The sequence below is a fragment of the Bipolaris oryzae genome, assembly GCF_000523455.1.
Source record: "Bipolaris oryzae ATCC 44560 unplaced genomic scaffold scaffold_4, whole genome shotgun sequence".
Lineage (NCBI taxonomy): Eukaryota > Fungi > Ascomycota > Dothideomycetes > Pleosporales > Pleosporaceae > Bipolaris > Bipolaris oryzae.
Window position 1 is genome coordinate 1 of NW_006911280.1, and position 23,608 is coordinate 23,608.

The 23,608-nt window shown below is 50.8% G+C and overlaps 11 protein-coding genes across 11 annotated transcripts; 3 read left to right on the forward strand and 8 right to left on the reverse strand.

Annotated features, from left to right (window-relative positions):
• Positions 1-630: 630 nt before the first annotated feature.
• On the reverse strand, positions 631-2,448 carry COCMIDRAFT_689 (uncharacterized protein; the record flags this gene model as incomplete). Its single annotated transcript, XM_007684602.1, has 1 exon — positions 631-2,448. One exon carries the CDS (start codon positions 2,446-2,448, stop codon positions 631-633), a length of 1,818 nt encoding a protein of 605 aa, XP_007682792.1.
• Positions 2,449-3,359: 911 nt separating this feature from the next.
• Positions 3,360-4,203, reverse strand: COCMIDRAFT_81540 (uncharacterized protein; the record flags this gene model as incomplete). Its single annotated transcript, XM_007684679.1, has 4 exons — positions 3,360-3,530; positions 3,636-3,819; positions 3,946-3,997; positions 4,071-4,203. The coding sequence occupies 4 exons, from the start codon at positions 4,201-4,203 to the stop codon at positions 3,360-3,362; spliced, it is 540 nt and encodes a 179-aa protein (XP_007682869.1).
• Positions 4,204-4,974: 771 nt separating this feature from the next.
• Positions 4,975-6,159, reverse strand: COCMIDRAFT_691 (uncharacterized protein; the record flags this gene model as incomplete). Its single annotated transcript, XM_007684603.1, has 3 exons — positions 4,975-5,319; positions 5,375-5,895; positions 5,949-6,159. The coding sequence occupies 3 exons, from the start codon at positions 6,157-6,159 to the stop codon at positions 4,975-4,977; spliced, it is 1,077 nt and encodes a 358-aa protein (XP_007682793.1).
• Positions 6,160-6,946: 787 nt separating this feature from the next.
• On the reverse strand, positions 6,947-8,145 carry COCMIDRAFT_692 (uncharacterized protein; the record flags this gene model as incomplete). The annotated part of the gene is made up of 8 exons (XM_007684604.1): positions 6,947-7,075; positions 7,125-7,290; positions 7,486-7,547; positions 7,613-7,696; positions 7,751-7,798; positions 7,852-7,859; positions 7,915-7,988; positions 8,135-8,145. The coding sequence occupies 8 exons, from the start codon at positions 8,143-8,145 to the stop codon at positions 6,947-6,949; spliced, it is 582 nt and encodes a 193-aa protein (XP_007682794.1).
• A 385-nt stretch (positions 8,146-8,530) lies between these two features.
• Positions 8,531-9,280, forward strand: COCMIDRAFT_693 (uncharacterized protein; the record flags this gene model as incomplete). Its single annotated transcript, XM_007684605.1, has 2 exons — positions 8,531-9,056; positions 9,111-9,280. 2 exons carry the CDS (start codon positions 8,531-8,533, stop codon positions 9,278-9,280), a joined length of 696 nt encoding a protein of 231 aa, XP_007682795.1.
• A 525-nt stretch (positions 9,281-9,805) lies between these two features.
• COCMIDRAFT_81643 (uncharacterized protein) lies at positions 9,806-11,029 on the reverse strand (the record flags this gene model as incomplete). The annotated part of the gene is made up of 2 exons (XM_007684680.1): positions 9,806-10,794; positions 10,975-11,029. The coding sequence occupies 2 exons, from the start codon at positions 11,027-11,029 to the stop codon at positions 9,806-9,808; spliced, it is 1,044 nt and encodes a 347-aa protein (XP_007682870.1).
• A 1,761-nt stretch (positions 11,030-12,790) lies between these two features.
• COCMIDRAFT_32059 (uncharacterized protein) lies at positions 12,791-14,698 on the reverse strand (the record flags this gene model as incomplete). The annotated part of the gene is made up of 2 exons (XM_007684655.1): positions 12,791-13,736; positions 13,785-14,698. The coding sequence occupies 2 exons, from the start codon at positions 14,696-14,698 to the stop codon at positions 12,791-12,793; spliced, it is 1,860 nt and encodes a 619-aa protein (XP_007682845.1).
• Positions 14,699-15,257: 559 nt separating this feature from the next.
• On the forward strand, positions 15,258-16,329 carry COCMIDRAFT_81564 (uncharacterized protein; the record flags this gene model as incomplete). Its single annotated transcript, XM_007684681.1, has 2 exons — positions 15,258-15,319; positions 15,393-16,329. 2 exons carry the CDS (start codon positions 15,258-15,260, stop codon positions 16,327-16,329), a joined length of 999 nt encoding a protein of 332 aa, XP_007682871.1.
• Positions 16,330-17,028: 699 nt separating this feature from the next.
• COCMIDRAFT_81576 (uncharacterized protein) lies at positions 17,029-17,988 on the forward strand (the record flags this gene model as incomplete). Its single annotated transcript, XM_007684682.1, has 3 exons — positions 17,029-17,099; positions 17,223-17,577; positions 17,677-17,988. The coding sequence occupies 3 exons, from the start codon at positions 17,029-17,031 to the stop codon at positions 17,986-17,988; spliced, it is 738 nt and encodes a 245-aa protein (XP_007682872.1).
• A 177-nt stretch (positions 17,989-18,165) lies between these two features.
• Positions 18,166-19,485, reverse strand: COCMIDRAFT_32062 (uncharacterized protein; the record flags this gene model as incomplete). Its single annotated transcript, XM_007684656.1, has 4 exons — positions 18,166-18,687; positions 18,735-19,149; positions 19,198-19,271; positions 19,333-19,485. 4 exons carry the CDS (start codon positions 19,483-19,485, stop codon positions 18,166-18,168), a joined length of 1,164 nt encoding a protein of 387 aa, XP_007682846.1.
• Positions 19,486-21,177: 1,692 nt separating this feature from the next.
• Positions 21,178-23,289, reverse strand: COCMIDRAFT_32063 (uncharacterized protein; the record flags this gene model as incomplete). Its single annotated transcript, XM_007684657.1, has 1 exon — positions 21,178-23,289. The coding sequence occupies one exon, from the start codon at positions 23,287-23,289 to the stop codon at positions 21,178-21,180; it is 2,112 nt and encodes a 703-aa protein (XP_007682847.1).
• Positions 23,290-23,608: the final 319 nt, after the last annotated feature.

The window sequence follows — 23,608 nt, forward strand, 5'->3', positions numbered from 1 at the left end:
GGGGGGGGGAGAAGAAGAGGAAGAGCGCATCGTGGAAGTGTTTTTGATGAAACTTTTTTTTGTGGTTTGTTTGGGATAAAGGATTTGATAAAATATAAGCTACCTATCTGCATGCAAAATGGCTTTGGCTTTCTTCAATGTTCGTTGGAAGATAGCGAACGAGGTAGTGACGTATCTGATGCGAGTCCCGACCGAAACGCCTGCCCAATATCGCTCGTAATCATTATTTGAGAAAATCAATCTCCACTCCATCTCGAACCCCCGTTCGGCCATGCTCTTCATACTCTTTGCTCACGATATCTCCTTCCCAATCCTTCCAGACATCTTGGTGTTTATTTTCCACTCAGTTGAAATTGCATGGGTACAGCCCAGTACTCCTGACACACGGCCATAACTATCGTTCAGTGCGCATAGACATGTTCTTGTAGTCCTAAGACCCGTCTCTCTTTTTCCCAATCAAAGTACTCCATCCTCTCTGTTTGGTACTTCTTGACGCATAAGCGAAAGACCAAGGTGATAAAACCTCCATATCTCCTAGTGCGTATTTCATTGTCGAGATCGAGGAAATCGTCCGAGTATGGTAGCTGCAATCTTTAACTCCGTCCATTCCCAAGGATCCATGACGCCCATCTACGTGCTACAATCCCACTCCTGCATCTCCGTCCTTGCACAAAAATCACTCATTCTCTCCCTCACAGTGTCATCTCTCGGATCGACTCTCCACCCCATATGCTGCTTTAGCCTCGCAAGCGTCTGTACCCCAGCTTCCATAAAAGGATGCTCGCCATTGCCATATAGGTAATCATCTACTTCTTGGTCCACAACTTGCAAGTTGGTCGTGTCCGGGTCGAGTGACTGAGAAATGACGAAACGGGGTTTACTGGCGTGAACTGCGGTGCTGTAACATGTCTTTAGATGCTGGAAGAGCAGCGCCCAACTAGATTGTTCGTTCCCTTGATATAGACGGTACAGTGTGACGTGCTGCAAGTTTGGCATTGAGGTGAAGAGGCCAAATAGATCGTCGTCTTCCGCGGCTACGTGCCGTAGGGTCAAGGTCTTGAGCTGCCGTCTCAAGTTCTCAGGAATGGGAATGAAGCGCGGTACACGGCCGAACATGGGTGCTATTGTATTGCAGCTCAAGTTCAAGTCGAGATGCTCCAGATGTCGAAGCTCTGCGAGGAAATTCTGGGGGCTGTAAATATTGTGAGGAGTTGAATCGGCTCGTGTGTCCTCTTCAGAAGTAAGAGGAAACTTGAGATATTTCAGTGCGATTTTTCGAAACATGCTTCTGGTGTTATCAAGATCCCTCCTATTTAGAGTAAATTGGTCTTTGTGGGGGATCATAGCCTCGTTTTCCGTCTCGACAACGAATTCCTCAATGCCTGGATTTGGCATGTTGAGTATAGCAGAGACCAAACTGGAATAACCACCAGAGTTCGTTGATAGTTGGCTGCTACGGACAGTCGTCTTCATAGGACTGTCATGGACTTCGCTTGCGCGGACCGGGGCACGGCACATATGTCTAATTTGTGGTTTGCGAAATCCTACGGGTAGCGACCGATGGAATGGCGTGTTGTATGGGTGAGGGAAGGTACACGAGCGCCATATTTCGGTTGTGAATGTGACTCTCTTGAGCATTGTGAATCCCATCAAGGCTTGCTCGAGCGCATTGATATCTGCTTCTTGGTCCATTATCGCTTGTTCCTCCCGATACAGATCTTGATACAGCGAGTAGCTATCTTCAATGTCCATCATGGTTGCATTTCGGGCAAGGACCTCTCTTGAGAATTGATCGTCGTACCGTAAGAGGATTTCTTTCGCAGCCTCAGTCAGTCGCCCATTGCTCTCGAAAAGATCGTCGTGCTCGAGTGCATGGTATTCAGGATTGTCGTCACCGTAGATCCATATAGCTTCCTCTAGTCGGCTTTCAATCGATCTCGTAAACTCTCTTTCATCAAACAGGATTGCATCGCGGAAGCTGCCTAGCGACGAATACTCTTCGAGGCGTGTATCATCCCAGATAATCTCGTGGACACGATATTTATACCTGGGGTGAGACAGGATCTGATAGAGATAGTCAATATTGGCACGATTTGGCGAAACGTAGACGCGGTCGATGCGCAGGTAGACGCTGTTAGCTAGCTGCTTACTAGCAAGTCGCAGGTGCTTGATGTCCGGTTTTGAGATGTGTGCGCACACCAAATCAAGCAGCTCAGCTGGTAGGTCCAAAATAGTTTTCCTGCTCTTTGCCGATGGCCCTTCACCGCTACCGAAGGCTTCCGGAAATTCATCGCCAAACAATCCCTCCATGAAGCTCAACGACGGCACCCTGCTCGCGCTCAAGGCGGAAACATATGACACCCGGCGCTTTGAGACGCCCGCTCGGATGGTTAAATTTGGCTTCCGACGTTCGGGTTTGGCGGGCCTGATTTGAAGGTTGGAAAACATTGTTGTTGTTGTTTTAGAAACAGATGTGGGCATACAATGCCACAAAAAAGATGTCCAGTATAAGCGATAAATGGCACAGGTGTAGTAATGTAGAGGCTGACAAGATTGGAGCTATTATGGCTATTTGGTGCACATTGTGGTTCGAGATGTAGAAAATGGCGCGACTATGCAAACTGAGCGTCGAATACAAGGGGGCGGGGAGAGGCAGAAGAAAAGCAAAGTCAGTGATGAGCAAAATACGGTGTCGGACGACAACAGTCTAAAGGAAGTGAAACACAAGGGCTTGTGATGGCGCTACCTATGCAAGGCGGCGACGAGCTACCTGATTCGAGGTGGGAGAAAGCGACCATTGTAGGTTTCCGTAGTAATGGTTGTGCATGTGACTAGCTGAGATGGGCTTGAGGGGCAAATCAGGCATTTGGAGGGCAATTCAGGCCGCCGACGCTGGCATCGTGCCCTTCGCTTACCGCGTGGACCGCCTGCCCGCAGTGGATCTCTTGGCCAAGTGGGCGTCACGAGCTATCGACAACATCACCACAACAACAATCACACGCAAGAGTACCATATCAACCTCTTCTCATTCCTTCAGGCGCTTTCCAGCAGCCCGAACACATGCCCGAAGGCCTACATAATACGGTGGTACCCTCCATCGAGCACCCACCTTGCGAACGGTTCCACGACGCATTGCTCCCGACGACAGCCGCACCCGCTCAACTTCCTAGCTACCCAGGTGTATAGTATAGCGGTTACGGCATCGCGGTAGATGCACTCGCTCTTCCCATATCGATATCAAGATTGACCAGCACCCAAATGCATATGTCCATACCCCGCACCTACCGATGCCCGAGCATGGCAGTATGACTGAGGCTGTGTGTAAAAGTCGAAGATTGGGAAGGGGGCGAGTCATTCACTTAGGAACCCTCCTCGCCCTCGGCCTTCTTGGCCTTCTTCTTCTTTCCACCAGAAGCGAAGGCATTGGGCGCGGTAGGGTTGGCTGACTGGTGGACGATGAAGCGCGTGTAGCACTCTGATGGGTCCCACTCAAATCCCATGAGGTAGGGCTTCTCGAACTCGTCGTCTGCCTGAAGGAGGGGTCAGCTATATTCAAAAAAAAAGAAACATGGGTGATGACACCATCATCAAAGCAGACTTGATAGTCATGGCAGCAACAGAATGTGTGTACTTACGCGCTTCTTGAACTGCTTATGGATGGCATCTAATGCGTCCTTGATGGTGACACCCTTCATGTTCCGTGCGACGACCTCTAGGCCAAGCGGGAAGTGTAGGGTAATAGACTTGAGCTTGGGCTCGGTGAGTGGCAGCTTCAGCACTGATGGGTCCTCAACCGTGGTGGGTGACTTGTTCAGCTTCCTGGAGAGCTATCTGTTAGCGTGGGTTCAAACAAAGAAAGGCAACCAAAGCCATCCGGACCGTGGCGGACCAGTCGACAACAGTGCCGAACAGCTCCGAGAAAGCGATAGGAGAAGAATATCTTACCAGTTGAGCTTCTGTGTCTCAATTGAGATCTCAATGTGCTTGCCCTCCTTCTCTGTGGCCAAGTCAGCACAGCTTGCCCCTCACTCAACACCCCCGCATCGTAGCCCTATCAGCCGAGCACATACCTAGGTCTTCAATACGGTAGACGTCAGCGGCCATGGAGCTGACTCTGCGGTGGCCCTTCTTAGCGGCGCCATCCTTGTGCTCCTCGGTGAGAGAGTCGACCTTCTGGAGGATGTTTTCTGTCTCTGCGGCCATGGTAGTGGTATTGCAGGTGTTACGCTGGGGGCTAGCGGAAGCTATGGAAAGAGTAGATGATGAGGAGTGATCAAAGAGAGCTCTGTGAAGCTGGATAGAGGCTGGCTGGCTGGCTGGCTGGCTGGCTGTCAGGGGCTGGAGGGATGTGAGAGAGGAAGAGTGAAGGAGAGGAGAACGAAGGGAAGGGCGCAGCTTTATGAGGGGTTTCCAATCTGTCGCCGGCAGGAAGGCACAGGCGACGGTCACTTGATTAATCACCACATCAGTGCCCCAATCCAATCGGATTGAGATGTGAATGGTCGGACCAATGCGGGGAAGGGCGAGCATCGCCCAGAATGCGGGGAAGGAACCACCACCATTGGCGTGAGCAGGCGTGGCCCAGCCATCATGGCCTTCATGGCGTGCCACTGCCAGAGGGATCGCGGAAGCTAAGCAGTTGAGCCTCAAGAGTAAGTACGCAAATCAACACATCTTGCCTCGTCTCCTGATGTTTTGCCGTGTTGCGGCTGTTTGATGCGCGCGGCACGCTCAGGTACGGTGGTGAGATGCATCACGCGACCGACGTCATTGGTCGTGCCATGGGTTGACAAAGCTCGCATCGACACGCATCCTCTCAGCTCCGGGCCCTAATACGGACCGAGTGCTCTGATTGATCCACTTAACTCGATGCAAGCCACCGTAAGTAGTCTGCACGGAGAGGTCCACAGTCAACATGTCATTACACTATGCCGTAGGCTTCATTCAAAAATGTGACATGGTCGCGCCACCAATCTACGAGTGTCCGACGATACGCACAGGCTCATACAGCTCCTCGAGATACGTCTCCTCTTCCTCGCTCAATTCCTTGCCTCGCGCGGCCAGCGCTTCGTCCATCCTCTCTACACTAGAGAAGCCAATGATGGGGCTTGCCACGCGCTTGTTGATCCACGCCAGCGCAACATGGCTCATCTTCCAGTCGTGCTTTTTGGCAAGCTCCTCGACACGTCCGATGATCTTCTTGTCGAGATCCGTGTTGCCCGAAGTCTGATTACCGGCTTTTTGCTCGCCTTCTGACCGCGTCGTCGACCCAAAGGCTGATGGAGGTCGAGCAAGATGGCCACGGCATAGAGGTGCCCACTACAAAGCAATGTTAGCAATGTCTGACAACCATGTAGCAAAGGGCAGTGCGTACCGGAATAAGACCAACTCCCGTGTCGTTGCAGAAGCGGTTCATCTCACGCTCTTCTTCGCGGTAGAGCAGGTTGTAGTGGTTTTGCATGCTGATGAACTTTGTCCATCCGTTCTTTTCAGCCACAAACTGCAGCTGAGTAAACTGTACCGCCCACATCGAGCTGGCACCAATATACCGCACTTTCCCACTCTTTACCAAGTCGTGAAGTGCTTCCATAGTCTCCTCGAGGGGCGTGTTGGGATCAAAACGATGGATTTGCAAAAGGTCGATGTAGTCCACATCAAGCCGCCTGAGTGAAGCATTGACGGCGTTGAAAATTGCTTGACGCGAAAGTCCACTTTGGTTGACGTAGTCTTTCAGCTGTGGCATCTCCTTGGGGTATTGAATGGTGCGAAGGCCAGGGTCTTCGCCTACAACCCCAAAGCACTTTGTGAGAATGACAAGTTTCTCACGAGGAAGTTCGTACTTCTTGATGGCCTTGCCGATGATTTCCTCGGAAACTCCGTTGGAGTAGACATTGGCTTCGACAACATTAGCAAGCATTACAAGACTTCCCATCATTTCTTGTCCTCACCAGTATCCCAAGTGGTGAGACCTCGATCGTAAGCAGCCTTCAGTAATGGAAGCGCCTCTGCTTCTTCAATCACCCAAGGTTGCCATTTCGAGCTTCCAATGCTCATAGCACCTAGAATAGGCACCGACACCTTGAGTCCACTTTTCCCGAGACGCCTGTACTCCGCCTTGGACTCCTTGAGGAGACCCTCCACATCTAGCTTGTCTGGCATATTGGTCAAGCGGTTTGAGCCTTTCAATTATTACAGGGGTTGGTGAGGTTATTTCAAGCTTTGATGGGTAGGATGAATATTCAAATTCCAATGCACTTCTCAGTCCCCGCGCATATATGCAGGGAATGCCTCTAATTTATTCGCCCTTTTGCCCTTCCACCCTTCACCATATGCTTACTTATCCTGCGGCTGATGAGCTGTCAATCCTCGGAGTTTGCGGTGATAGTCTCATCATTGTGCCGGTGGCTGTACTGTTGCAGTATTACGAATAGTAAGAGTGCGGGGTGTTGGCACCATCTACCATAGTGCTACAGCACATGTACGTCATGAGTGGCAGATCACATCCGCGGACATCCAAACTGCTATCTCAACGGGATCAGACATGCACATGCATACCCAACTGTCCTTCCTATTTAGTTTGTGCCATCAAGATGATTGTGCAATCTTAGACATACAATGCACAACAGATCAGGCGAACTTGGTGGACATGGGAAGCGTTCTTTCATTGGCTCTGTATGTTAACAAAAGCTCTCGCCGTCAACCACAATCGTCCTGTACTAAAGAAGTAAGTCCCGAGCACCGACCCTTGTACAAACACGGAAATTGCTGACTTCCCATCATATCACCAAAATCGTGAATGCATGCTTCTTCCATCAAGTCATTGGTGGTATTGTTTGAACATCGTTTTTGAGCTTAGACCCCCAGGCGCCAACCGCACGTGATGTGATGCAGAGAAGTTCATAGATGCTCATGTGCCCGTAAAGAAACCCGTACTCCCCAGAACCTTTTACGCGTCCTCGACAATGTTGCCGCGCTCCGACACGTACAGACCATCCAAGAACTTTCGGATATCCTTGTTGCGGACCTTGCAGATTTGTTGGATATCAGCGGCACCCTGGGAGACGTCCTCGAGTGACTATTCTTGTTAGCATATTGGATTTGGATTTGGAGCATCTTGTTCTTACGTTTCCGGAAAGCTCAAGCTGGTCCTTGACGTTCTTGGAAGCCTCAACATCAACACCGGGCCTCAGGACAACCCTTCGTACGAGCTTCTCGCCGATGAAGTTCCTGATCTCGACCTCCCAGCAGCCAGACTCGCTGTTCTTCTCGAGGTTGACGTTGATGGGAAAACTGAGTGAGACATTAGCCAAGTTCGATGTGTGCAACATTCGCCGTGAGCCTGATCCAATTTGCGTTGCCCAGCACTTCGAATATACCAGTAACAATCATCCTGCTTCGACCGGTTCTGACGAAGTTCTTGGCAACCCGCATTGGAACAAACGTTGTTTTCGAGATGGCGAAGAAGAGATTCCGGTGGTAACATACTGGGCATATACGTATCGCATCTTGTACTTGTAACCCTTGGTGACACCGATGATCAAGTTGTTCTGCTCCCAGTCAGCCCAGTCCTTCTTCTGTCGGTGTTTCGACTGGTTCGGTGCGTTTGACGTACGATGAGTGTGCGGACGGTGCGGAGAGTGGCGACGCTCTTGCGGATGCCGTGGTGGAGCTCGATCTTAATCAGATCCTTCTTGGGCTGTGCAAGACTTAGTACATTCCATTGGTATTAATTCCTCAATCTCAAACGTACGTGTGTGAAGCTGACCGCCAAGTGACCGAGAGACTTGCTCAGCTTGCCCTGCATTGTGTAAGAAACGGATCGTCGAGGATGTGTAGTTGCGCTTGGCTTACTCGGGGACCTATTCAATGTAATTAGTACAATGCTGGTAATTCAGTGCCCAATTGCGCACTCACCCTCAACAACGACATTTCGGTTCTTGATGCTGACCTTGACGCCCTCGGGGATGGGGAGCTCTTCCTCGGAGTGGCTGTTGCGCACTTGTCAGCATAAGTTCCAGGGATTTGGTGTTTTGCGATCTTGGAATTCGGTATGGAGGCGTCTATGAACGGTTCGGAGGTGGGAAAAACCGTGTGTTGCAGCGATTTATGCGTCGGAATCCAGGGGTAGACGTACATGTACTTCATCTTGACGGTTGCTGCGGGTTAGCGGTGTTGTCGAAGCTGAGGTCGATTTTGACGTGTGTGAAGGCCGAGAATGTGTGAGGGCGGAAAAACGATAGCCGAGCCATAGACCTAGCACGCTTTCGTACTAGTGCGGCCGTCTTTCCTCTGCGAACCTCATCATCATCTTGAGCATCGCTAAACTTGTCCCGCAATCAAGTGTCTGACCCCGCTGTGTAGCTTGCGTTTTCCACGGTATACGATATCTTGAAATTACTCTGGTTCATATTCTGGAAAGGCCCTGCCGCGCATCACTGCAAATCAACCCGCCTATTGATCAGCGAAGCTGTTTCAACTTTCGCAACAAGCCAGCGAAAACACACGCCTGCTTGCAACATTTCGTGCGCAAATGGCTAATTCCAACCCGCACATTGCTCAAACCCTACTTCATCGCGCCTTTTCTCCATCGACTGCGGAATCGCATTACCAGGAACGCGCTGTCCAGCGCCCTCTGTATGTTCGCGCAACATCTCCGACACCATCAGCTCGCGCTGTTCGCCGTCAAGCTCTGAACGAACGTAAAGAAGCCGCTAGGAAGCGCAGCAAAAACAAGCCTCGTCCACTCTCTGCCGCAAAAAAGCGTGCGCTGGGCCTCAATGAAATTTCAAGGGAGCAGCAAAAGTATGCCATCTACGAGGGACTACATAATCTCTGGGTAGGCTACATGAGAGAAGTGCTGGGCGTGAATGATGTGTCAAAGGGTGTCGTGATCACTCCAAACGCAAGCGGCCAGATACTAGCGACTGCCGATATGCACGGCGCGCTGATGACCGTGGTGAGGAGCCGTTGCGTGAGTCGTGTCGGGTTAGAAGGCATAGTCGTACGTGACACTCGATTCACCTTTGATCTCATAACCAAGAACAACATTATCAAATGTAAGTCTGTAGGCGCCAAATAGGTAAGTGGGGTAAGTAATCTGACGATTCCAGCTGTACCCAAGGAGCACACCATCTTCCGGTTTGAAGTGCCACTCCTATCTAATGAAGGAGAGCCGCCGAAGAAGCCACTGACTTTTGACATCAACGCCGAACAATTTCAAACACGAGCGGCCGACCGCGCCAACAAGAAATTCAGGATCCACTATCAGCCGGATATATGAAGGTTAGACACGAGCAGGATCGAGAAAGATACCGATATGCGACCTTCCAAATACGTCTTTTAGACATATAGAGAAGGTTATGCGAACCTAGTCGAACATGCGATGCCGGCGCTAGCCCAGTCAATTCGAGGTAGATACGACTACAAGGAAGATGCTCGAGGTGAGGCTTTGCCCGCCTGGACGGATAGACAGCGCTCCGAAGCCGACCTGAAAAACAGTAACAGTGACGAGGATCACAGGGACCGAGAAGCCAGAGAGTTCAATATCATACCGAGGCAAGCAAAGCCAATTGGAAGAAAGCATGAATAAAAAACATTCAACTATGGTATCATCGCAAATGTTACTCTCTCGAGAGAAAAAAACACAGACACACAAGATTAAGAAATAAACAAAAAAAATAAAACGCCCATTTCGCGTAACGCGTTTGGTATCACAAAATTTAAACGCCCTATTTGCCTTGTCGTCATTGTACACTTTAAATTTTCCGAAAAAAAAAACAAAAAACAAAAGCAAAAACGACCGCTTCTAAGCTTTCGCCGAAACACTAACATGGCGAAAGTCCTCAGGCTTATACTCTTTGAGTTCAGTATCCTGCCCACACATACTCGCACTGTACATTGAAATCTCATCCTTCTCTTTGACAGCCCTGACCTTGTCGAGCCTAAGCCCCGTGTAGGAGCGGGGGAGATAGCGCCCAGGGTGCCATATAGCAAAGATGAGCAAGACCAGGACGATGGGTGTGGCATCAAAAGCCCAAAAGCACCACTCGTGGCTCTGCAGGTAGCGCAGGCCGTAGTTGCGGTCGTGGGGGATCTCCATGGTGCGGTATACGGCGCGCAGGGCGATGAGGACGGAGGAGAGATTGATGGTGTAGGAGAGTTTGCGCCAGAGATGCATGTCGCCGAGGTCGTAGGCTGCCCATTTTCGCGACATGTAGAAGTAGCGGATGGAGACGACGGAGAAGGTGGCGAAGCAGAGCATTTGGAGTACGAGGCCGAGGATGAGGATGATGCGGCCGGGGAGCGCGGCTTGCTCGGATATGCTGATGGTGCGGTCGCCGTTGGGGGCTTTGTCGTAGTGCCTGCTTATTTGGGATGCACCGATGAGTTGGATGAGGAAGGAAAACATGTCGAAGGCGACGAAGGTCGGGGTGATCCATTCGGGCCAGCACCACAGCGTCTTGAAGTTGAGCGCTTCGGTTGGACAGCTGAACCAGATGACGCGGCCGAAGGACATGTAGCACGCTGCGGCGAGGAAGCTGGGAGCCAGCAGAATCATAAGCCACGAGACGAGGAAGGGAGACTCTTTGCCCTCATCGTACGATGACACGGTGCGGCAGATGAAGCCGAGATCTAGCATCAGGATGCCGATGATGGCGGCCCAGAAGAACCATGATCGGTGCCGCAGGTACTGGGTTACTGAGTAGATGGACAGCAGGACGATGATGGTTGTGCCGACAATAGCAAGCACGCATGACGGGTCGTAGATGTATGGGTTTATGATCCTATGCCCTGCTAGTCATGTTAACTAGGTTGTCGCGTTTCCAGCATAAAGAAAAAAGAAAAAAGTAGTAGCACGGAGTATATCAAGCGGGGGTATAATGTTAAACTGTAGTGTAATATTGTATAGTGCGATGTAGGAAAATGGTCTGATGTGTGGCGTTTTTTGAGTAGTAGAAGCATGTGGTAACGTACCAAATTGATCCCGTTTGGGAAACTCGGTTGCCCGCGCATCTAGCAAGGCGGCCATCATCCTAGCACCAAATCTCCCGCTTCTGCGTCTCCACCGCGCGCCCTATTTCGCAAGCCACACACACGCGCGCGCTCGCTGGAGAAAGAACAAAGGTAGTTTTGTACAGTTTTTTTTTCTCCGGCCCAACCTTACGGGATCGGAGTTTGTGCCTGGATTGGTCGCTCGCACAGGCAGCATGCAAGAAGCATTTGACGCCTGGCTTCGGGGGAGGAAGGTCTGGGTTTGTCGCGTAAAAGGGAAACTGAACTGGGCTATGTGGAGAAGTTCGGCCAGCAGCAGGGTGGTTATTTAGCGGCTAGGACAGTATATGTGGTCGGCAGCCAGTCAAAAGGGCCGGCATACTATATTTAATAAGAACGAGGGAACAGCGGAATGGAAAAAGACGCCGTTTGCGGAGATTTGAATGAAGAACCCCAAAAGAATACAGAGTCGGGGAGCCAGCGCGGTAGTGTGGGCTGCCCTTAGGTTTTACCAGTGCACGCGTTCTCCGCTTGCTAAGAGCACTCAAGCACTTGGCAGGCCTTGAGCCCAAGCTTCCCTCCGCTCGTCGTTTGTCACGCTGCCGTGACCGGGACAGCCTTGTGCGCGTCCTTGATGCGAGACGGGCGCAGGTGGGCGCAGACGGATAACTCGGATCTGACGTCTTTTGCTTGGGTCCTACCTCGTCTAATCTTGGACCCGCGCCATGGGATTTTCGTCGTCTGAACTCAATCCCATCCACCCGGGAAAGCTAAGGGGTTAGAGTTGAGGGCAATGACATACGTTGCCTTGTCGCGGGTAAATGGCTATGCTCCCTCCATCCTATACATGGCCAAGTGCTGACTGGCCTCATTTTTTTCCTTTCTTTTTTTTCATTCTCCTCACAAGGAATGGGAGCTAGCAAATGGCACAAAACGAGGGCAGAAGGGGGGCTCCCAAGGTAAGTAAGCGTAATACCGAGACACGTCGCTGGGCCGGCGGGCAACCAAACACATGTCGCGCTTTGGTGCTTGGAGACACAACGCCCGCTTGGCAAACGGTGACCAGGACATGGCATTGCTAACTGCCAAGTGCTTCCATCCGCCTTGGACTGCTCTCAGCGGTCATTTGCATACGTGGCGGCCGATACAGTGCCTTTGTCCGCCGCGCCATAGGCTGTCTTTTGCGCGGCTTTCTTGTGCGCCCGCCCATCTTGGCCCACCGTTGACGCATCGGACGGAAGTCTTGGCTAGAGGCGTCCAGGACGCGTGATACCGTGCGCGACTTGCCGGTTTCAGTCGTGGGCTTTCGTGTCGCAGTCCCCTCCCTCCGCTGTTGGAAGCACCATGTACATGTCCACAGCAACCAAGCATGAAACTGAGGCGCACAAGCGTGGCGCAGCCCTACAACCCAAAGTAATGCTCTCAAACCCCGACCCAAAGGTGCATCCTTGTGACATCAAGTCAACAGACCGTCCTTGGTGCTGATGACACTTACTGCGCCTTTTCGGACACTTGAGATGTGCGATGCCAAAACGCCCAACAACCAGGGTCTTGCTGACCTGTTTGATCCATCTTCACTGTCTGCATTACTCAGAATATGGCCAAAAGTTGATCAGCCACCTGTGCAGTGTCCATACCAGCCATCGCATCCAGTATAAGTAGTACAAATCAGGCACAAGGTGGGGTGCATCTAGGTGTATAGTCAAGAAGTGACATTGGACCCACGACGGCTCCTCAAAAACTTAATGTTTCACCACCCACTGTGGCGGAACTCTATAGCGCACCCTCCAATTCAACCTCACTCATCATCAAACTCATCATCCCAAGCTTCTTTGTCTGCACCTTGCTTCGCTTCTTTACCGTCGTTGTCATCGTCTTGGTCGTTTTCGTCAGGACCCATGCTCTTCTTCAGCCACCGTACCTCCGGCTTTCGCTCCATCCACAATTCATTCGGCAGCCACACGTAGAAGCTGCACATGGTTTCCTTGACATTGTCCAGAATACTCAGGCCACCCGATAGCACCAAAATGTCAGCGTCCATCTTCATGCCGATGAAGCAATCCCTAAGAATATCCCCTTCAATCCAAAATTCGTACTCTTGGCTGTCGCCCGTTGTCCAAGGCTTGCCGTTAGGGTACTTGTCCTTCGGTAGGTCATACTCATCACATCCGGCAGGGTACCAGGTCCTGCAGATAAGTTTGCCAAGCGGTTGAAGTTCCAGTTTGCGCTTGTAGAACGTGCTCTGCGCGTCGTAGGCTGCTTTGGTGTCACAGTCGGGTGGGTGGATGGTGACTACTTCGAGGTAGGCCGACTTCTTACTGAGGACCTCCAACTTGGACGACTCGTACAGCCCGAATTGCGCTTCCGAGCCCAAGATGGCAATCCCAATGCCAAACTTGGCCTTGGCCTCTTCCTCAGAAATACCAATCTCTTCGTTGTTCACACCCTCCTCTCTTAACTCCTCTGCCCAACTCTTGTTACCAATGTAAAGGCAAGCTTGAGAGCCTCCAAAGATGACGCTGGCAGACTTGTTAAAGTCTCCTGTCATGGCAAGCCCTGCAGCATTTGCTTTGGGGAGCTGCTCCTCAGCAGCGTCACAAATGTCGAGTGCAGCAGCGAGTTGATCGTCATACTCAGGACAGACTCTGTGATATCGAAGATACCTGAAGAAGGAACGAAGGACTTGACAGGCATTTTTGATCAGATGAGGAGCGTAGCCATAGTGAGCAGGATACCACGATGAACTGTTGTCTTTAGCATTCTTCTATATGCGTTTGACAAAGTAGACTCACAGGAACCCTTTGCAGACGCCGGAAAAATCAACCACCCAATCAGTCTCCTTAGAGCGGTCCCATGGTACGTGATGAGTGGCAAGTGCTCTAGCGAGGTCTTCGGCGTCCATTTCATTCATTTCCTGCTTCGACAGACCTTGGTACATGCGCGGGCCGGCATCTACACCACCAAAGCGCATAAACTTATCAAAGACGTGTGCATAAATCTCGCGCATGCGCCGCTTGTTCTTGAAGCGCTGGATGGCGATCTCGATACGCTCAACAAAGTGCTTGTCGGAAGCATACATATCGTCTTCTTGTGCGGACTCCTCGGGAGTGAGGACTGGCTCCATGTAGGTTCTTTCGAACCCTGTTGGCTTTCGCATGTTCTTCGATACCCCTTCCATGCGTGCATCTTTCTTCACTTGCAGGAACTGCACGGGACGCGGAGTTGGTTTCTGAACGCGTGGGTCGTAGGCGATGTCTTCATCGTCGAAGAAGTCTGGATCGAGAAGGCATTTTCCCCGTAAAGGGATTTTGCGCTTGATCGTTTTGCCATCAGCAGATACTTCGAGGAAGGCACTTAGACGAAGTGCTGCAATGACGAGGCTTTTAGGTTTGTATTGTCGCATCCTCGAAAACCCGCAGATGCGATTGACGGACACAGGAAGGTTCTCACGCCCGCCGCAGAACTGTAATAAATGCTTGTCTGTGGGAAGGTTCTCATCAGAGAAGTAGTACTCGACCTTGAAGACGGTCAGTATGTCATGGGTCTCATCGGGGGCAGGAGCGGGAAAGCATACTTGACGACGGATATCATCACCATCAGGATGATCTTGGATGGTGTCATTGGCGGTTTTGTCTGAGGCTGCACTTTGAGAAGTTCCATTGGAAGACCCAGTATCTTCCATGAGTGGAGTCCCTGTTGTTGCCATTTGTACGGTCAATATAATCGCCAGTGACTGAGACGGAGAGAGTATTCGAGGGGTAGGAGGAGATGGCAAATGACGAAACCCTTTAATATTAGTGAGAGAAGTAGAGACATTATCACAGGCAACAATGGTGAAACTATTGCGTTTGCAAACTACAGTAAGTGAGAGCACTGGCGCAAGAACGGCAGGCGCGCAATCATATCGCTTACGGAATGATTGCCCTTTCACCCTCACATTCATCACATGATGCAAAAATATAGTCATCTGCTTAGAACACCATAGCGATGTGTTTCCTCTAACAACTGTTGACTGCGAGGCACGTAAGTTTGCTCAGTAGATGCGGCAGCACCAGCTACCAATGATGATGACTTCATGGTGTTGCACTACGAGTCATGCAGTCCTCCAGACAGCCATGTCCCGACTCGCCCGTTGCCTGTAACCCACCTGACAGTGGGGTCCAGTATCACCCCACAACAGCTTTGCGCATCTTGCACTCCCGTCCCAACCTCAACCTGCCGAGCCTAAGATCTTGATACCAAGAACTCTACACCTACCTAGCATCATGGCGACCAAGAAATATGACGCGTCCAAGCTAAAAGCGTACGACAGTGCCGCTGCGGGCCAGTACGTGTGACCCCAAGGCGGCTGCCTGCTGTTCAGCCGTTCCTTGCCTGCCATACTAAATCGCAACCTCCAGCGAAGGCGTACTAAGCGACGAATCCGGTGCCGTGGTCGTAAAGCCGTGCACTCTTTCCGAGATTACCTTCTATGAGACACTCTCCGACCATCCCGATCTTGCGCGCCATCTGCCCACCTTTATGGGTCAGCTCTCCCTCTCCACCGATCAGGCTGCCGCCGTAGATAGCGTCGAGAGCGGCACCATAAAGACTGCCGACGGATCCATCGAGCGCCTACATGGCAAGCACCTTGACACAGATCTACATATCGTGCTGGAGAACATTACAAATGGATTCAAGAAGCCAAATGTCTTGGACCTGAAGCTCGGCGCAAGGTTATGGGATGATAATTCGAAGCAAGAGAAGCGAGATCGCCTCGATGCTGTGAGCAAAGAAACTACAAGCGGTAGTCTCGGATTCAGGATAGCGGGTATGCGCACCTACAAGGGCACCGATGTCCCAGACGTTCCTGACGAATTGAAGGAGTATGTCGAGGTTGACAAGGACAACGGATACTGGGTGTACAATAAGATGTACGGGCGCAAGTTCAACGCCGAGAATGTGGACGAGGGCTTTGTGTCGTTCATTTACCCCGGCGCCAAGTCAGAAGCAGAGCTCGATCGCGCCAGAGAAGTGCTGGCGTACTTCCTCGGCGAGGTCAAGGATATCCAAGAGGTATTTGAGAGCAAAGAGAGCAGGATGTACAGCGCAAGTATACTCCTCGTATACGAGGGTGATGTGGAAGAGTACGGCAACACGAAGCAGAAGCTACGCTCCGCGCACCCAGAAGACGAAGACGAGGAGGATGAGAATCTGCCCAAGCTCGCAGAAGTCAAGATGATTGACTTTGCGCACGCCTCATGGACGCCTGGGCAAGGACCCGATGAAAATGCGCTGCAGGGCATGAAGAGCACAGCAACGATATTGAAGAGCTTACTGGATAAGGCGCACGATTAGATTTTTAACTAATATGTTGTTGTCTACTATAGATTGTAGATAGTATGTACCCGAGACCGAATCTCGTAGAATACTACCATTCACGGTGACCATATGTCTGTGATCTTCGGTACCCTCGGAGACTGGGGTAGTTAGTGTAAAGCAAATCTAACACTACATTCAGCTAGGCACACAAGGCTGATTCTGCCGCAACATCCCATCTCCCAACAGAAACAGAGTAGACTAGCCTCATGCTCAGCACTAGATGATCACCACAATACCATATCGTAATCAGTCCCACTTCTCACGCAACTAAACTTCCCAATTCGTACCCGTCATCCCCCCACCGCCCCAATCCGCACGTTCTCCATCGCCGCATGCTAAGAGGCCAAGCTAATTGCCCATTCTCCTAACATACTTTCAAAACCCACTCCCCACTCTCCACTCCCCCCGCCCAAAATAGCAGCGGAAAACGAAGGGCCACGCTGCGGCTCGTACTCGCAACACGTAGGTGCCTCCATCTTAGTAAGCACATAATTTGAGTCCTTTTTATTTAACAAAAAGTAAAACAAGACAAGAAAAGAAAAAAAAAACAAGAAGACAACAATTCAATAATTGCAATCCCCCCAAAGAAAACCCGTTGTTGTGTTTCTTTCTCAGCGGACTAACATCATGAATCTAACATTCCTGTCCAGGAGAAAGAAGAGCAAGGCGCAGAATATGCAGTCGAAAGTTTTACTTCCGTTGTACATCTATCCGAACCCTGGGGCGTGGGATCCGCTGTATACCGCGTAAATTAACCCTTCATCCTTTCTCCTTATTCCCGCTCCTTGTTTACTTCCAATAGCTATATTATTACTACTACTACTCCACAGTACTCAATAATGTCGGCACGCTGATAGTTTAGAAAACAGTCTATCCGCACACCCGCACCTCCACTTCCTGATAATCCTCAACCCAAACAGCGGGCCCGGCACCGCGCCCTGGTGGCCCAACACCGACTACCTACGCGAAATCCCGCGGCTCAACGCGCTGCCCAATGTGACGACGCTGGGTTATGTGCGTGCGACGTATTGTCAGCGCGCGCACGGCGATATCTGCAGCGATATCTGTACGTATGCGGAGCGCGGACGGGAAGATGCCAAGATGAAGGTGGAAGGCGTGTTTGTGGATGAGACGGTGAATTTGTATTCAAAGGAGATGAAGAGGTATCTTGATGGGATTGATGGGAGGGTCAAGGCTGAGGATGCGTTTGGAGGAGAGGGACTGGTATGTATTTTTCCTTTTCTTTGCTTATTTTTGATTGAAACAAGAGGGGGTTTTGATGGCGGGATTTGATGAAAGCGAAAAGTGCTGATGGAGAGGCAGGTTATTCATAATCCGGGGACGGCGGTCAATAAAGGGCTAGCGGCGCCTGGTCCGGATGTTACGGTTGTAGTGGAGACGTCGTATGCGCATTTTGCGAGCAAGGAGTATCAGGAGTGGCTTGCGACGTCGCCGTATGGGCGCGAGCGCGCGGCGTACATGGTGCATTCGGTTCCAGAGGATCAGGTCGAGGGGCTTACGAGGGCGCTGCGGAAGAAGGCGGCATATCTGTTTGTGACGAGTGCGACTTCGGAGTTCTATGAGAAGTTTGGTGATAGTTGGGATAAGTTTGTTGCAGTTATGGCGGAGCCGTGAGGGCGTGTGGGTATATGTACGGGGAAGGAGCGTGGAGGTGGTTGTGGGATGGCGGAGTCGAGAGGTGTGAACACCGGACTAGATGCGCCTAATAATATAGACAAAGAATGTTGTAGAGATGCAGATCTCCTGGTATATTAGAAGTATTAATAATGTCGGCGGAACTCAGTGAGGCGCTCACTCAAAGATGTGTTGCTGTAGCGCTTCCTCGATAGTAGCCCATATCCTACACCGATTCCAGAAGCCAGCGGGCACATCGACCAAGCGGTCATCGCACCCACTGATAGGAAAGCGCTTCATTGCAAGGATCTTGGCTGCGCACCTCCAGTCCCAAGAAGCTGTAGGATCCAGGGGTGCTATGCCAGGTTGCGGCAACTGCTGCTCAATCCGCTTCGTGTCCAGGTCCCAGATGTGTGGATGCAAGCTTCCATCACCAAGACTGTTGCGCCAGAATGTGGAGTCAAGCGGGATCTGCAACGCGAGTATTTTCGAAGTTCGGTGAAGTGCTATGGTTGATGGGATTGGCAGGTAGCTGCAAACCTCGTCTAGGAGTTCTTTTGGAAGACGCTCCAAGTTCTGATGCTTGCGAGCTGGTATTTCGGTGAATTTAGGTTCACCTCTGGTGCGTGGCGAGCTCTGTAGGACTCTTTGTACAAAAGCAGTGGTATCGACTTGCTCGATGGGATTGGTGAAGAAACGCTATGGAGTGTTAGGATTGTGGCTAGATGAAGATTGTGGAGACTTACGTCGTAACCGCCTCCCCACCACTCTAACTTCGTCAGAGCTAGTACACTCCTAGGTCCGTAGACGCTACATTCGGAAGACAGATTGAACAAATCATTTATTGACCTAAGTGACCCGTCTTGGATCTGCCGTTCAGTGAAGCGACTGTTGAGTAAATGAATTAACACTTCAAGAGCTGTTTTGTTATCGCACTCTTCCTGTTTAGACTGGTGATACTCTATAGCTCTACAGCTTATATCCAAGCAGCAATCGTGCAGTGGGAACAGGGTGCCAGAGCCGGGAATGTGCGAGAGGGCGTCGACCCAGATATCGTTTTGTCCTTCATATCCAGCAACGTGATAAAAACCAGATCCAGTAAGGCTGAAACGAGCAGGCCCGGAGACAAAGACTTCAGGCTGGTCAGAGGTGTTGACGGGTCTTCTAGTAATTTAGTGAAGTGCACAACATGAGAGCTTGAGTACTCACGCGTGTCCATCACTAGCTACCACATGGTGGTATACATCGTCAACATTGCCAATAAGACGAAGATGATATAACCACTTGATATATGATTAGTTGGTGACCAAGAAGAACACAATTTTAGGGAGAAGAACACCATACTTGAAACTGCGGGTCTTTCGGATCAATATTGTAAACCTCACCTTCAATATCAAACGGTCCACCACAAACAACACAAAACGGTCCGGTCTCAGTCGTATGTCGTGTATCGCTCTTGGGTCCGTGTTCGCGCTGTGAAGAAAAATAACCGCCCATTTTTGCGCTGCTGATGCTTCGATTGGTAGCGTAAATTGTCTCAGAAGGGGGTTTGGTTCATCCAAATACTGCTCGAGATGAATCCGGCCGTTTTCGCCCCGCTCAATCTTTCGCAGCCTGGAAGCTGCAGCTGCAGATGTATCCAAGCCGCAAGGAGGCAAAATATTGACGATACGTGCGACGCAAGATAGGTCGCTCTGGGATCAATGGGTGTAATGCATTCTGCAAGTAACCGAATGAGGTATAGCAAAACCGCCCCCCACTCCCGATGCGTGCGAGGCCTGGCTTGTACTTTGCAAACACGGCTGTAAATTGTCTGTTGTTCTTATCCCTTTCGAACAGCAACCGTAATTGTTTTGCTTTTTTATTATGGTGCTGACGCATGGAATTGGTTTTCTGTCTCATGATCGCGAAGGCTGGAGAGATGCCTGCGTGTATCACCCTCGGAACTCCGTGCGTCTGATGTCCGGTACCCTTACCTACTAACGTACCGCACCAAGTCCAGCCGCAACGGAGTACCGAAGATCAGCTTTATCGCATACCGAGACATTAGGTAGTCGTGTACACATAAGGTCTCCACGTTTGTGTCTTAAATAACGGCTGCACGTCATCACTAGACAGAACTCTAGGTTTCATGCAAGCCATATACGTGATGAATACATGTCGAAACTAGTGTTCGTTGACTTCTAGAGTCTCAACGCGTAAAGGGGTGACATGTTGACCGGATGGGTCTATACATCGAAATTCCAAGCGATGTTGAGGCTTGTAATTCCATCAGATCGGTCATCATATGACCCCTACAATGTTTCTTCGTCTGACGTGTCTAGTCTGCCCATATTAGGGCCTTTCCTTTGGTCGACTTTGAGATCTCAAACGCTCTAGCCCCGTTCCCTGTTCTTCGCTCTCGTTTGGTCCAATGGGATAGACGCAGTGAGTCCATGATGCATGTGACTCCCCTTCGAGAATCGCCAATCATGTAAGGGTGTCATGATATGTATTCAGGCTCCCGTAGGGATGCCGACTTGGGTGTGGAGAGTGTTGGTTCCTGGTTCCTGGAGATGCTTTTTTCTCAAGTACTCGGTAAACATCCCATTGGCATAAACTTTGCTTCTTCCAGTTGACAGGGTGTGAAGCATGGCAACCACCCTCCCCTGTTGAGGTGTTAATGAGGTTCCTCAGTTTGCAGTTACTCGCATTGCGATGATCATTTACTAGGGTTGTTCCAGGACATGGCTCGGGTTGGTCGACATGTTTGGCATGAGCAAATGAAATAGCTGTAATTTAACTCTCAATTTAGAATAAGTTTTCGGTGTGTTTCTGTTCGTGCGGAAATGGCTCTCTTGCTTACTCTGTCGGCAATATCAGGCTGCATTAAGTGATAGTCGATGACGTTCGGCAATGTTATCACCAGGGTGAGGCTAGCGTGACATTTTCGTGTGGGGCGTCAACACCACCACACCTCCTTCTCAGTGCTCACAGTCCTCACATGACAATTTGGAAACACGCTCCATTGCAAACGTAATTCATTACTCATAAACTACATCGCCCTTGTATTCTGTTCATTGCAATTCCGATAGTACTCCTTCGGGATATGGGAGCACTGACAAGCCCCCCCGTCTCGAACATTACACATTACTCTCGTGGCCGTATTTGATTCTCCTTGGTTCTCATTTTCCCCTGGGATACATACGACTAGTAAGACTCGCCAGTTGCGTTTCTGTTTTTTGGCGCACCAACCCATGCTCCTACTGGGGTGCCGTTTCGGGTTTTTTTGCGCGGGAACATGTGTGTATTGAACGTTTGTAGCACAGTAACCCCGGAATTGGCCACTGCATCCTGGTTGCTGCACACTGGCCTGGATAGCGGTGGCAAATCACCCTCTTCTGAGTTGTCCCTTGAGTGCCCGCCAAGCGCAGCACGAATGTTTTCTTTCGATACTATGCGTGTCAAGTCACGATCGGGCCCAAAACGTATCCTCTGTTGTGACTGCGGAATGCCAGTATAGCCTCGGGTATTTCCCCCTCGCATAGGACTTTTCGTTGGGACAGGCGGCGCAAAGTTGTTCTCGTTATTTACGCAAGACAACACTGATGTGTTGGTCGGGGAGGTACCTGGCCATGCGACTGGCTGCGGAAGACCTGTATCGGGACCCCCAGGGGACTTGGGCAGTATGGTACGGCTGTTGTTTTCTGAAGCGACCCGCAGATGGCCAGTATATGGCATAGGCTTGATTGGTCCAGGCAAGCGGGTGGGTGGTTTCGCGGGCCGCTTCGGCTCTAGGGCCCGACCAGTATTTCTTCTGGCTGCTTCTAAGTTCCCCAACAATGGATCCTTCTCCCACTCGCTACCATTATTGCTTGGAATATGTAACTCCGCGTGTGACTTTTGGTCGCTAGCTGGGGTGCATGCACCTTGCTGCTCACGTTGCGTGCTCCTACTTCGATGCAAAGGGTGCAGAAGGGCAGTGATCTGATCCTCGGACAATGACTCCGGTCCATTGGTTTTCGCATATGCTTGTAGAGTCTGTGTCTCATTCGAAGGGTTGAATGAACTGGATATGCGGACTGAGTTGTAAACGCTTTGCTCAGATGACTTGCGCTGTGTGTCCATACGAGGCCAAGGCGTAACGATCGTCGTGCTAGATGAGTGTGTTGAAGCATAGCTCACATCTAGTTCGATATTCGAGTGGGTTTGCCCATTCAGTAGGTCAGGCGACGGCGGATCCTCAGGTATGAAGAGTTGACGTGTCACTCCATGCAATGGACTCTTCGGCTCCTCCCTTGCCATCTGCTTAGACACACTACGAGATAGCGAGCGTCGTAAGCTGTTCGAGTAGCGTTTGATTGGGCTGGCACCACACTCTTTTTCTGGGTCTATATCGTCCTTGCTTGAGAGTATCTTCTTCACCGGAGTTCGACGGTCATCACGCTTGACAACATCAAGTTGAGTACGCTTGGTTTCATTAGTCCGCTCAACAGCCTTTCTCAAGTTTGCCCGCGCTCTTTGTTCTTCCAGCCACACCTCCATCTTTTGTTTGAACCTTGGGCGTTCAACTAAGCCGCCGTACTGGGGATAGACAGAACGAAGTTCCCTCTCAGTCTCGTCGTAATGCTTTCGTGTCAGCACACCTGATTCGTTAGTACCCTTTGGCATGAGTAAGACGCGATAAGAAGTTGAAGATATTAGATTGCCCGGGGGGAGGTTGACGTTTTCCTTGGGGAAGGCAAGACCAGAGGGGCATCTCTCCTCGACGAAGAGCGCCAGGCGCCCATAGTGTCGGCGACCTTTGATACTGTATGAGGCACGGACAGCATCCACAATAGGTACAAACACTGCTTGCCAAGCAGTGCAAATGTTTCGCAGTTGAAAGTAATCGAATCCCCACGGGTTGTGCGCTTTGCCGACTTTGAACGTCTGTAGCAGCCACGCGAAGAGATGCTTCTCATACTCCTTAACACGCCAGTCTCGCTTGTCGATGGCACAGGATATACTGCTAGTATCCACACTGGAATGGTGGCGATACGTGTCTTGGTCGAATTGTGTATAAAACCACAGCAAGTCCGTGCGCGAGATACCTCCTCTGTCGTCATCGTTTGTAGCAACTGCAGTCGTGGCCGTAATTGCACCAGGCTTCACAAGAAAGAGTGAGTCACGAAACATAGCCCATGGCTTGAGAAACGCATTGGTAGCGAGAAAGCGCTCTTCGAGTCCCTCAAGATCCGATAGTCGTAGGAGCGAGAGCGCTCCTGTGAGCTCGGCGGGTACTTTATCCTTGTCGCCACGCGTCAACAGACTCTGCATCATCTTTGTGCCCAGATCGGCGGGCTCGGGTGCCATGTTCTCGTTTCAGCTCGAATGCGCAGTTGGGGGTCGAACGCTTTGGTCGAGTTGTTTTCGTAATGACTGAAGCGTCGTGTGTTTGGGTTGCAGCGAAAACAAATATGAAAAAGAGTCATTGAACAATGTGCTAGCGCACGACAGGCGGCTGATTTTTTGCAGTGAGCGCGAGTGTTGACAATCACTGGTCACAGGGATTCCGCTTTCACTTTGCATATCGTCAGACTTTGCTTGGCGCTGGACTGCATCTGCTACATTTAGGCACCCGCCTATCTTCTCACGAGCA